Source organism: Nyctereutes procyonoides, unplaced genomic scaffold (genome assembly GCF_905146905.1).
Source record: "Nyctereutes procyonoides isolate TBG_1078 unplaced genomic scaffold, NYPRO_anot_genome, whole genome shotgun sequence".
Lineage (NCBI taxonomy): Eukaryota > Metazoa > Chordata > Mammalia > Carnivora > Canidae > Nyctereutes > Nyctereutes procyonoides.
The window spans coordinates 63,171,043-63,182,684 of NW_026575043.1; the positions used below are offsets into that span (position 1 = coordinate 63,171,043).

An 11,642-nucleotide genomic window follows, 5' to 3' on the forward strand; every position below is an offset into this window, starting at 1 on the left:
TCTTACCTTGTTTCCATGGCTGGGTTCGTGCTAAATATTTTGGCAGGAGTGCCGCACGGGTAGTGTGTGACTTACCTTTGTGTCACATGAAGCGTCTGTCATCACACAGTGTCCATCTGTCCCATTATCAGTGATGCTGCATTCGATGGTGTGGTCAAGGTTGCGCGCCCCTCACAGGTCATCTGTCTATGGTTCCGTGACACAGCACCAACATCCCACTGCTAGCTAGCCACACTCTGGTTGGCCTAATCATCCACTGATGCTGAATTGGTTCTTATATTGGTGATAGCAGTGTGGTGGCTTTCACATCCCATCCCTTGTTCGCTAAAGGAGACACACACACATACCCCTTTGTTTGGTGTCCCTGTGGACTTTAGGTTTTGGAGTTTTGTTTTTTCATCTGTTGTACACGAATCCATCACCAGTATTACTCTGATGGCAGCATCCATCTCACATTTGTCCTTGTTTTTCCCAAAGCACTTTGTTGCTTTTTAGCACAAGATATTTCAGGCTTTGCTGGTGCTTTCCCTGCCCCAGCACTAGGGCCAACTGTTTATCCAGCTCTTTATTTTGGAGATCAGGATATGGTTATATTGAACATTATTTGAAGAGTAGAATGCCTGCAAATGTTTGGCCATTTTGTACCACAGCGCACCTCAGCAGGATGTCCGGTTGTTTTGTTACAGTAAATAATACATCATTGGTCAGAGGTGGTTTGCCATTGGACACTTTTGGCTCAGCACCACACGGGGCACATCACAGGTGTCGTGTGAATGGATGGGGCTGTGCTGTTATTACAGGCTCTTACACATTAAGTGTTCCCGATTCGCAGTAGACTTTGTCAGTGAAGCACACATGTCTTCATTCCCCAGGGCAGCCACTAAAAAGAAAAGGGAGGGGTGCCTGGGTGGCTCAGTGGTTAAGTGTCTGCCTTTGGCTCAAGGTGTGATCTTTTGGTCCTGGGATCGAGTCCCACATCAGGCTTCCGCAGGGAGCCTGCTTCTCCCTCTGCCTATGTCTCTTCTCCTCTCTCTGTGTCTCTCATGAATAAATAAATAAAATCTTTTTAAATAAGTAAATAAAAAGAAAAAGGAGGTAAGAGCCAACCAAGAGCAGACATAAGACAGAACCTTAAAAATGCTTCACTGGTTGAAAAGAAAGCAGAAAAGCGGGGAAGGGGAAGAAAAAGAATGAACAGACAACAGAAAACAAGAGGATCATAGACTCAACACAAGCCTCGCAAGTCTGTGTGTTAAGGGCAGCCCTGGTGGCCCAGCGGTTTGGCGCCACCTTTGACCTGGGGTGTGATCCTGGAGACCCGGGATCGAGTCCCATGTTGGGCTCCCTGCATGGAGCCTGCTTCTCCCTCTGCCTGTGTCTCTGCCCCCCCCCGTCATGAATAAATAAATAAAACCTTTAAAAATAAACAAATAAATAAATCTGTGTGTTAAATGCAAGCAGATGAAGGACTGATGATGAGGGAAAGGGTCTAGACAGCATTAAAAAGCAAAAGCTAGTGCTAACCTGCTTATAGAGAGGCTTTCAGTGCACAAGTCAGTTAACAAGTAGATGGGAAAGGACGATCATGCAATGCTCTGAGCAGGAAGGCAGGTGGCTGCACTGACGGGAGGTGCCACAGAGGATGGCCAGCCTCCAGTGGACATGGCTTCTCCAGGTGGGCACCAGGGGAGAGCACTTTTTAAGGTACTTGAAGCAGGGGTGCCAGGGTGGCACAACAGGTTGAGCGTCCAACTCTTGATTTCAGCTCAGGTCCTGATCTCAGGGTTATGGGATTGAGCCCCATGTTGGGGTCCCTGCTGGGCATAGAGTCTACTTGAGATTCTCCCTCTGCCCCTCCCCCAACTTGTGCACTCATGCGGCACTCTCTTTCTTAAAAAAAGAAGAAATACTTGAAGCAACATGGAGAGAGCTGGGAACAGGCAGACAACAAGACAGTGTGAATGTAGAAACTATACACCTCCACTGCACTAGCTCATCCACCTGCTGTTTGTATAAGGCTCCAGAAGTCCTGGAAGACTCAGATGATGCAGAGTATATCCCCTAACACATGGCAGCAAGTCTAGAAATCTATAAAAAGGTATCTGGAAATCCACCAAATGTTGGGAAGTTTTTGTCAAAAACAAAATCAAAGGGGAGAGTAGAAAATATTTTTAAATGAATGACAATGAAAATGTAACATAGTCAAATCTGTAGTGTGTAGGTTTGCCTAGAAGGAAGTACTAGTAGCTTTAAATGTATCTGAGAAGAAGAAAGGTCTAAAAACAATGATCTAATCCTCTGTCTGAAGCTACAGAAAGAGCAAACTAAACCCAAAGTAAGTAGAAGCGAGGAAATAATAAAGGTAAGATCAGAAATCAAGAAAATAGAAAATGCAAATAATCTTTAAGTCTATATGGAACCACAAAATACCCTGAATAGCCAAAGCAATCTTGAAAAAGAAAACCAAAGCTGGAGGCATCACAATCCCAGACTTCAAGCTATATCGCAAAGCTGTAATTATCAAAACACTATGGTACTGGCAGAAAAACAGACACAGAGATCAGTGAAACAGAAGAGAGAACCCAGAAATGGACCCTCAACTCTATGGTCAACTAATCTTTGACAAAGCAGGAAAGAATATCCAATGGAAAAAAGACAGTCTCTTCAACAAATAGTGCTGGAAAAACTGGACAGCCACATGCAGAAGAATGTAACTGGACCATTTTCTTATACCATACATAAAAATGACTCAAAATGGATGAAAGACCTAAATGTGAGACAGGAATCCATCAAAATCCTAGAGGAGAACACAGACAGCAATCTTTGTGACCTCCGCTGCAGCAACTTCTAGCTAGACATGTCTCCAAAGGTAAGGGAAATAAAAGCAATAATGAACTATTGAGACTTAAAAAGCTTCTACACAGCAAAGGAAACAGTCAACAAAACTAAAAGGCAACCTACAGAATGGGAGGAGATATTCACAAATGACATATCAGATAAAGGGCTTGTATCCAAAATATATAAAGAATCTATCAAACTCAACACCCCAAAAAGAAATAATCAAGCTTAAAAATGGGCAGAAAGTATGCTTGGGTGGCTCAGTTAAACATCTGACGCTTGATCTCAGGGTCCTGAGTTCAAGCCCTGCATGGAGCCTACTTTAAAAAGAGGTGGGGAGAGAAGACAGGAACAGATGTTTTTCCAAAGAAAACATGGGGATAGCCAACAGACACATGAAAAGATGATCAGCATCACTTATTATCAGAGAAATACAAATTGAAACCACCATGAGATACCACCTCACACCTGTCATAATGACTAAAATCAACATTTCAAGAAACAACAGGTATCGATGAGGATGTGGAGAAAGGAGAACCCTCCTGCATTGTTGGTGGGAATGCAAACTGGTGCAGCCAGTCTGGAGAACAGTATGGAAATTCCTCAAGAACTTAAATATAGAACAAAAACCTACAATCAGGTAATCACACTACTGGGTATTTACCCAAAGAAAATGAAGATCCTGTTTGGAAAAGACACATGCATCCCATGTTTATTGCAGCATTATTTACAACAGCCAAACTGGAAATAGCCCCTATCAACAGATGACTAGCTAAAGATGTGGTCTGTATATACACACAGCCATCAGGAATGAATGAAATTTTGCCACTTGCAATGAAGTGGTTGGAACCACAGGGTATTGTGCTGAGTTAAGTAAGTCAGAGAAAGACAACTATAGGATCTTACTCATCTGTGGAACTGTAGAAATGAAACTGAACAAAGAACAGACCCACAGATACAGAGAAAGAACTGGTGGTTGCTGCCAGGGATGTAGGAGGTCATGGAATGAGGGAGTCCTGGGGACGAGAGGCCCAGAGTCCAGTCACTGGTGTCAGTAACAGATGGCAGCTGGGCCTGTGCGTCACTGTGATTCGCCTGAAACTAGTGTAACACCGTGTGCTATGTGTACTTCTGCTTTTTTTAAGAAAGGAGGGAATAAAATAGGAAACAGCCTAATGGTAAAACTAGAAGATGGTTCTTTTTTTTTTTTTTTTTAATTTTTATTTATTTATGATAGTCACACACACAGAGAGAGAGAGAGGCAGAGACACAGGCAGAGGGAGAAGCAGGCTCCGTGCACCGGGAGCCCGACGTGGGATTCGATCCCCGGTCTCCAGGATCGCGCCCTGGGCCAAAGGCAGGCGCCAAACCGCTGCGCCACCCAGGGATCCCTAGAAGATGGTTCTTTGATCAAAAACTGATGTCTTTATTTAGATTTAGGAAGAATGAAAGAGCCTACAGACATAAAAAGAGAATTAGGAAAGAAGTCTTTTTCTAGTGAATTTGACAACTTGGGGGAAATAAATTCCTTGAAAAATACAAGTGACCATACTGACAGCAGAAGAAATAGAAAATCTAAATAACTTTGTCTGCCAAAGAATTTATTTATAATTTAAAACCACAAAACTCCAGGCCCAGATGGCTCTCATCATTGAATTCGAGCAAAGGTTCAAGGAAGAAGAGATACCAGTTTATAGACCATCTCAAAAGAACTTGGGGAGCACTCAGCAGCTCCTGAGGCACCATGGTTGTGGCTCCTGAACAAGACATAGGCTGGTGGGCGTGGGAATATCTGCACGTGTGCACACGGGAGGGGCACGTTCAGAGTGGTGTGTGCATGTGGACAGGGGCATGTGTGTTCTCAACCAGAAACGCTCAAAAACACGGGTGCACAGACCCTACAGAGTGCTGTGACCAGCAGCATATGCAAGGACAGGCATCCCAACCAAGCAGATCTGGCTCAGGACTGTGAGCGAGGTTCTTACGTCTGGCAGCAACCCTTGTATTCACTGTATCCACGGAGTAAAGGAGGAACTCATAGGACATCCCAGCAGTTGCAGGAGAACCAACACGATCTCCACCTGTTCACTGAAAGAAAACACTTTTTAAAAAAAAGTGTATTTTAACACTTTTTTCTTTAAAAGAAAGAGACTAAGCCCTGAGCAAAGGGAGTAGAAGGAGGCGTCTGGTGGGGACTGGGGCACACTCGCCACCTCCAAGACCAGCAGATGGGTGGTATTCGCTCTGCCACAGAATGCCTGGCCCAGACAACAAAGCAAGAGGAGGGGGAAAGGACATGTCTGCCTGCACATGCCAGCCTGGGACAGTGGGGAGGGTGACGTGGAACATCGAGAAGTACAGAAAACAATCTTTGCACCAAGAGCCTCAAACAACTGAGAGAAGAATGCTAAGAATCATCAGTGCACAGAGGCCCTGTGCTTGAGGCTGGGAGCTCAGTGTCACTCGGAGGTCTCTTGACCCCAAGGTGCTCTGTCCACGTGGTGCCACCCCAGCATATTCCACGGGCGTTTTATAGAAACGAGTGGACAAGAACTCTGCCGTCGGTGTGGAAACACCAAGGACTTAGAGTAGCCACAGCTACAGAGTTAGGGGGCACTTACTGCCAATTCTGGACTCACCAGGTAGCCACCAGGTAAGACCGTGATTGGACACCCTCAAACGGTGCGATTAGCAGGCGGTTCCAGAGGAGAGCTTTGCAGCGAAACTTGCTCTGACAGCTGGCTGTGCGGACGGAGGGAAGCAGCCTGTTCTGCAGGCACACAGCTTACCTCAACCCGGGTCACAGGCTCCCGGCGGAAGGTCCCTGAGCATGCAAAAACCCCACCAGAAGGGTGGAGAGTGCTGAGCGAGGTCTTGCTGAACTCCACTCAGGAGTCACAGCCAAGAGCATGAATAGGTAGGCCACACCCTGGGAACACTCGCGGTGTGTGTCTCCGACAAAGGCCCGTGTCCATTCCAGATGGAAACAGTGAGCGGGTGACTCAAAAGACCATCCATGAAAGAGTACACAGTCGTAGCCCATGGACACGGCCTCCAAAGAGCAGCTGGGTGCGCTAGCCTCTGTCGGGTTCAGTGCAGGCTGACCGCCATGGGAGCCTCACATGACACTAAGCACCTGCTCTGCCACCCTGCTGCCCATCCCAGTGTTCACCCTCCAGGAGCATTTGACCACAAAGCCCCGGATTTGTAACTGCCTCAACTGGCAACAGCACACATGCCTGTTCCGGGAGAGAGCACAGACGTAGTGTAGGTTGCCCCCACTGGTACTACAGCAGCAGGAAGAAGTACTCTGGGCACAAGGCTCATTGTGGCGGAGTGACAGGAGCCAGACATGGAAGCGCAGTGCTGCGTGATTCTGCTTCTGTGAAGTGTCCGTCAGTGGTTCAGAAATCAGAGCACTGGTACCTATGAGGGTGGGGAAGGGGTGGCAGAGCAGGTGCTTAGTGTCATGTGAGGCTCCCACGGCGGTCAGCCTGCGCTGAACCCCGCATGACGGAGGCAGCAGGGTTGGAACTTTATAGAAAGATGGGTGGTCTCTGATTGTGACACTAGTCTGAGTGTCCTGGTGTCTGCACTTGCCAACACGCATCCAACAACACTTAAGACCTTCGTGTTTCTCTGGATGTGAAGTGTACCTCAGTTTTTCTTTTTAAAAAAAAAAAGGAATGAATGGGATGCCTGGGTGGCTCAGCAGTTAAACATCTGCCTTCTGCTCATGGCGTGTTCCTGGAGTCCCGGGATCGACTCCCACATCGGGCTCCCTCCATGGAGCCTGCTTCTCCCTCTGCCTGTGTCTCTGCCTCTATCTCTCTCTCTCTGTGTGTCTCTCATGAATAAATAAATAAGATCTTTAAAAAGTAAATAAATAAATAATAAAATGAGTTTAAAAATGAAAAAGGAATGAATGACTTAATTCCTGAAGCAAATGCTGAGGCAGGTTTGCCATGTGACACAAGCTGTATTCAGACTGAACCTGATACACAGCCCGTGATTGCTCACCTGCTCCTTAATTCGTGTGCGTAACCACAGAGACCCAGCCAGATTGGGGGCTTACACCATTTTGGACTTGTCACAGGCTGTGGAATATTTCATTTCTTTGTCTTTGCAGCTTGCTCTGAAATCCTAGCACAGGCTTACAGACATAAAAACCACACGCAACTTTTGCGGTTGACAAACTAGGTGTGTGGTGTGGTTCCATGTCCATGTGTCCAGTACTGAGGGCAGCCTCTCCATTTATAGACCTGTTTTCCCCTGTGCTGGCTGTCAGGCCACCCGCCGAGACCCAAGCTCACCAGGGATGCTGCCACTTGCAGCTGAGGGGCGGCTCCTTGTTAACACAGTGGAGTCAGAGTGCCCCGAGCTGTGCTGCACTGGCATGTCCACTGGCTTCATCGGTGCACATGTGTGCCTTTGCATGAGAGCACTGTGGGGAGCCTGGGGGCAGGGCAAGCTCTCAGCCCAGTCCCCAGGGAGAGGAGGCATGTAGACAGGCCATAGGGTGTCCCCAAGTGGGGAAGGGTCTGTGAGCCGACCTGCATCCCAGAGTGGGCTGAGTGGGAATGGCCCAGTACATCATGCTGGTACATCATGCTCCCTGAAGACACACATGTTCCCACCATCGTGAGATCTCTTTGCCCACAGGACTCAGATGGGCACACGTGATGGCTTCATGACAGCACTCCCTACATACACTAAGAGTCTCCAGCAAGCACTTGGGTCACCCATAGGTCACCCGTCAGTCATGTGTGATGGGATACAGTTTCCAAACAGCAGGTGACCATCATTTCTGGAGGAAGCAGAGGGGCCGAGAGCAGGGATGCCTGGCACCTGTCTGGGCCACAAGTTGCTCTCACCTCCTGCATATGCTCTCCTTCTTAAGTGTTCTTTGAGGAGTCACAGGATCACAGGGTACAGTGTGCACTGGAGCTTTGCTTGCTGGGGGGTGAGGAGTGGGCTGGGATCTGGACGGGGACAAGGTGTCGGATGGATGGTCCTCACAGGCAAGTTGGGCAGAGTCAGCTGCTGGGCGAGCAGGGATGGGCTCCACGGTCCCAGGAAGCCAGGTCAGAGAGCAGAAGCCGTTGTGCACATGGCACTCGGCTGTAATACTTCCTCATCTCCTGCCGGAAGTCCTCATCACGTAAGCGGACACACGGTGTGAACAGCACTTGGTTGCTCTCCTTGGGTTGTTTAAATGCAGATAAAGTGCCGACCGTATTTGAGATCCCATAGGCCTCTTGAAGTGGGGATGGGCATAGAGAGTGGCCTGCCTTCGCTTCTGTGTGACTTTTCCTGCATCTGCCAGTTGTGAGCTCAATAAGGAATTAGCATGTATGGACACCTAAACCTGCCAGCTGTCCCTTGAAAAACACTCGAAACTCCTCGTCCAGAGCCCTCTGTGTCTCTGTCTGAAACTACTTTCCTTGCAGAAGCCCCCACGAAAAAAAGAAGAAGAGGCGCTCACGGTCACGGACCGAGTCCAAGGCCGGGTCCCAGTCGGCGTCCCCAAGCAAGCAAGCCACACGTCGGCACACGGCCCACTCAGCCAGCATCTCTCCCGTGGAGAGTCGGGGCTCCAGTCAGGAGCGCTCCAGGTAAGCCCACCTTGACCCCACCCCAGGGCTCCCCACTCCCCACATCCTCCCCACGTCCTGCTCAGGCAGTGAGTAGGAGGTGGACACTGCAGCTGCTCAGAACTGGGGTCAGATCTCAGGTGTGCCAGCCCACCAACTCCCCCTGGGCCCCACCTCCGGGCAGAGAGAGACCTGGAAAGCCCGCCCTCCTGGTGGCTGTCCCTGGGCTGAACAGAAGTGTGAGTAGGGGTGGGGTGGGCCGGCCACCTCCCTCAGGTGCCAACTAGAGGACTTGCCACCATCTGATCCACTGGAAAATCGTGCTTTAGCAGGACAGCAGCTGTTCTGAAACCACCCGACAGTGGTGCCTTTGTCCTCGGCAAGGGCTGTGTGCAGTGGGCATGATCGCAGGGGAGGCAGGCACGGGGGTCCACAGTGAGTGCGACATAGACTCCCCCGACCCCCACTCCGGTCACACCACTCACCCCCACACCACAGAAGTTGGGTCAAACCAGCACTGCAGGACTGGACAGGCCAGGTGACATCAGAGTGCACTGCTGTCACGTGAGTGGCCTATGGGGCAGCACAGATGTATGTGTCCCCATTGCCCATGGCTGTTAGAGGGCTTTTTCCCATAGGCCTTGAGATCCCATAGGCCTCTTGAAGTGGGGATAGGCATAGAGAGTGGCCTGCCTTCGCTGTGGCCCCCCACCCCCCCCACCCCCCACTGCACACCCAGAGCCAGGGGTTCGGAATGAGGCTCACTCACTGGTTACAGACATGCTGCCATCGTCCATGTGAGTCACAGGCCCGAAACCGTAGCGCAGGCTCGTCAGTAGGACAACGCACAGCTCACTGGAGGTGGGCAGAACCTAAGACGTAGCTTGTTTGAAGGTGCAGGTGAGCGATTGTGTGGCGGGGTCCCGGCTCGGTGAGGCCCCGGCTTTCTGCTTCCCCCATCCTGCCCTGTCCATACGTGCACCTCCTGGGGTGCTCACAGGAAAACGTTTTCTGAATTAGGCTGCATTTTACAAAGTACTTCAGGCATCTGTAGCGTGACATGTAAAAGCAAAATAATATATTTATATAATCTCTTTTTTAAAGACACTAGTAACAAATAGGACCTAATGTCTATTTTTTAAGCCTGTGACCTCTCTTTATTCATATTAGGGGAGTTTCTCAGGAAAAAGACGGCCAGATCTCCTCAGCAATTGTCTCCTCTGTGCAGAGCAAAATAACTCAGGTAAAGCGATGGCCCCCTCCCCTCCTCCTCTGACCCGTAGGGCTACAAGGTCCCCACGCTGGGCCTTCCTGTGCCTGCAGGCCGCCTTCCAGGTCTGAGCGGGAAGCCACAGGGACCCCGTGCGTCTCTCTGTGCAGGACCTCATGGCCAAAGTGAGGGCGATGCTCGCTGCTTCCAAGAACATGCAGACCAGTGCCTCCTGAGATGCGGGGGTGCCACTGGCCCAGCGCCAGGCTGGGGGCCGGAGCGCCGAGCAGCTTCCACGCACAGACCATCGATCGCCGTCCATCCTCCTCCAGGGACTCCTCTGGGCAGTTGGTGGTTTTTGTAAATTAATTTTTGATGACATTTTCAGTTTAAGATTTTTGACCAGCAGTCTCTTACCTGTATATTTGTAAATAATATCATGTTTCTGTGAAAATGTATTATCAAATAAAATGGGAGGAAAACACCTTTTCTAGCCAGCGACTGTGGGCAGTTTCTTCCTTATTTGGCCTGTCAGTGTGTTTTTACCATTTGGCGTCTGGCATTGGATTCCCGTCCCGTCCTTACATAGGCGGCGACCTGTGGACAACATCCCCCCACCCCCCAGGCAGCAGGAGGAACAGGCACCTGCGATCTGTGCCCCGTGTCCCCCAGAGTCACAGGGCTGGAGAGCACATCCCCCCTGAGCCCTGCCCAGCTCAGCCCCCTGCTTTCCTGGCACTGGACCAGCATCCCCCTCAGGCAGGAAAACGCAGACTTGCTGCCTTGCCCAGGATCTCAGGCCACCATGGGTGCCAGCAGCCCAGATCGCATGGACAGGCTGTTCCTGGCCTGGGTTTTAGTCAAAACACCTCACATGAGGACCTGCCGGCCCTGGCGGTGGTCTGAGGTTGGGAGCCCCGTCTCTTCACCAGGCATGCGGCTGGCCCCCATTGGAACATACCAGGATTCAACCCGCAACCCCAATGACAGGCCTGACCGGCAGAGCGCGTCCCCAGCAGCATGAGGACCCGGCTGCAGGAGCTTGGAGTTTGATGGCAAGACCTGCCACCAGACAGCTCTTCCCAGCTGGGTCTGCGCCCTGGGGCGCCCTCCCCAAGGTGGTGTGAGCCCAGACACTGCTGTCTCTGCTCGTCATCTCTAATTAGGAGTGAGAGGAGCAGCTTCTCTTATATGGAAACATCCATTTATATTGTTTTCTGGTGAGTGGACTGTGACCCTTGGCTGGCGGTGACTCTCGAGCAGCTTTACCATGTTGCAGTGCTTTGAATGTCCTGGTGAGCCCTTTTCGGCACAGTTTATTTTTAAATCATTTTCTTCCAATTTCTCCCTTACCTTTGGTTGTAGGTTTTTATGTGCAAATACTGCTTTTACAGGTAATTGTTTTTCTCACAGCCTTGGGCAGCCCGAGCTGTGCCTCCGGCAAATCCACTTTGTCCCTTGTTACTTGTTCCCGGCACTGTGTCTGCAGGCCACATTTGGCTGTGTGTCATTTCCACCTGCAGGAGCCAGAAGTGAGTGTGGGCAGGGAGCCACGATGCTCAGCACGGGGCATGTGTGCCCAGCGGTGCCTGCAGTGGGACCCTGTCTGCATCTGTCTGATACTGCGCCTGGGAACATGGCAGGGCCACCTTGCAGCCCAGAGTATGCACAGCTTTGCACAGACACGAACACCCCGGAGAGCCCCCACCCCACCCCAGAGAGGTACGTAAGGTGAGGTTTGTGCTGGGCGCTGCCACACAAGGAGAAGAGTGGAGGACCCCACAAAGGACCTTCCTGGCCCGTGGGATTCTGTGTTGGGCCAGGGAGGCGTCCTCTGGCCGCACAGACAGAGAAGGACACATACAGGACACCTTCCAGGTCTCCCAACTGCGCTCTGCACACTCACACTTGCTACAAGGGAAAATACTGGCAAACGTGACTTTCTGCAGTTTGTGCAGTGCATGTTTCTGTGTACACAATGCATCCGTCATTCCATGCCA

The 11,642-nt window shown here is 50.4% G+C and overlaps 1 protein-coding gene across 2 annotated transcripts in view; it reads left to right on the forward strand.

The window, feature by feature from the left end:
• The window catches only part of SFSWAP (splicing factor SWAP), a 70,407-nt gene extending 60,272 nt beyond the window's left edge, over positions 1-10,135 (forward strand). For both annotated transcript variants that reach the window (XM_055323306.1, XM_055323307.1), the window contains exons 16-18: positions 8,289-8,453; positions 9,603-9,675; positions 9,813-10,135. In XM_055323306.1, the coding sequence (XP_055179281.1) occupies positions 8,289-8,453; positions 9,603-9,675; positions 9,813-9,878 (304 nt within the window). In that variant the 3' untranslated portion in view covers positions 9,879-10,135. The remainder of the gene's footprint in view (positions 1-8,288; positions 8,454-9,602; positions 9,676-9,812) is intronic.
• The last annotated feature ends 1,507 nt before the right edge of the window (positions 10,136-11,642 follow it).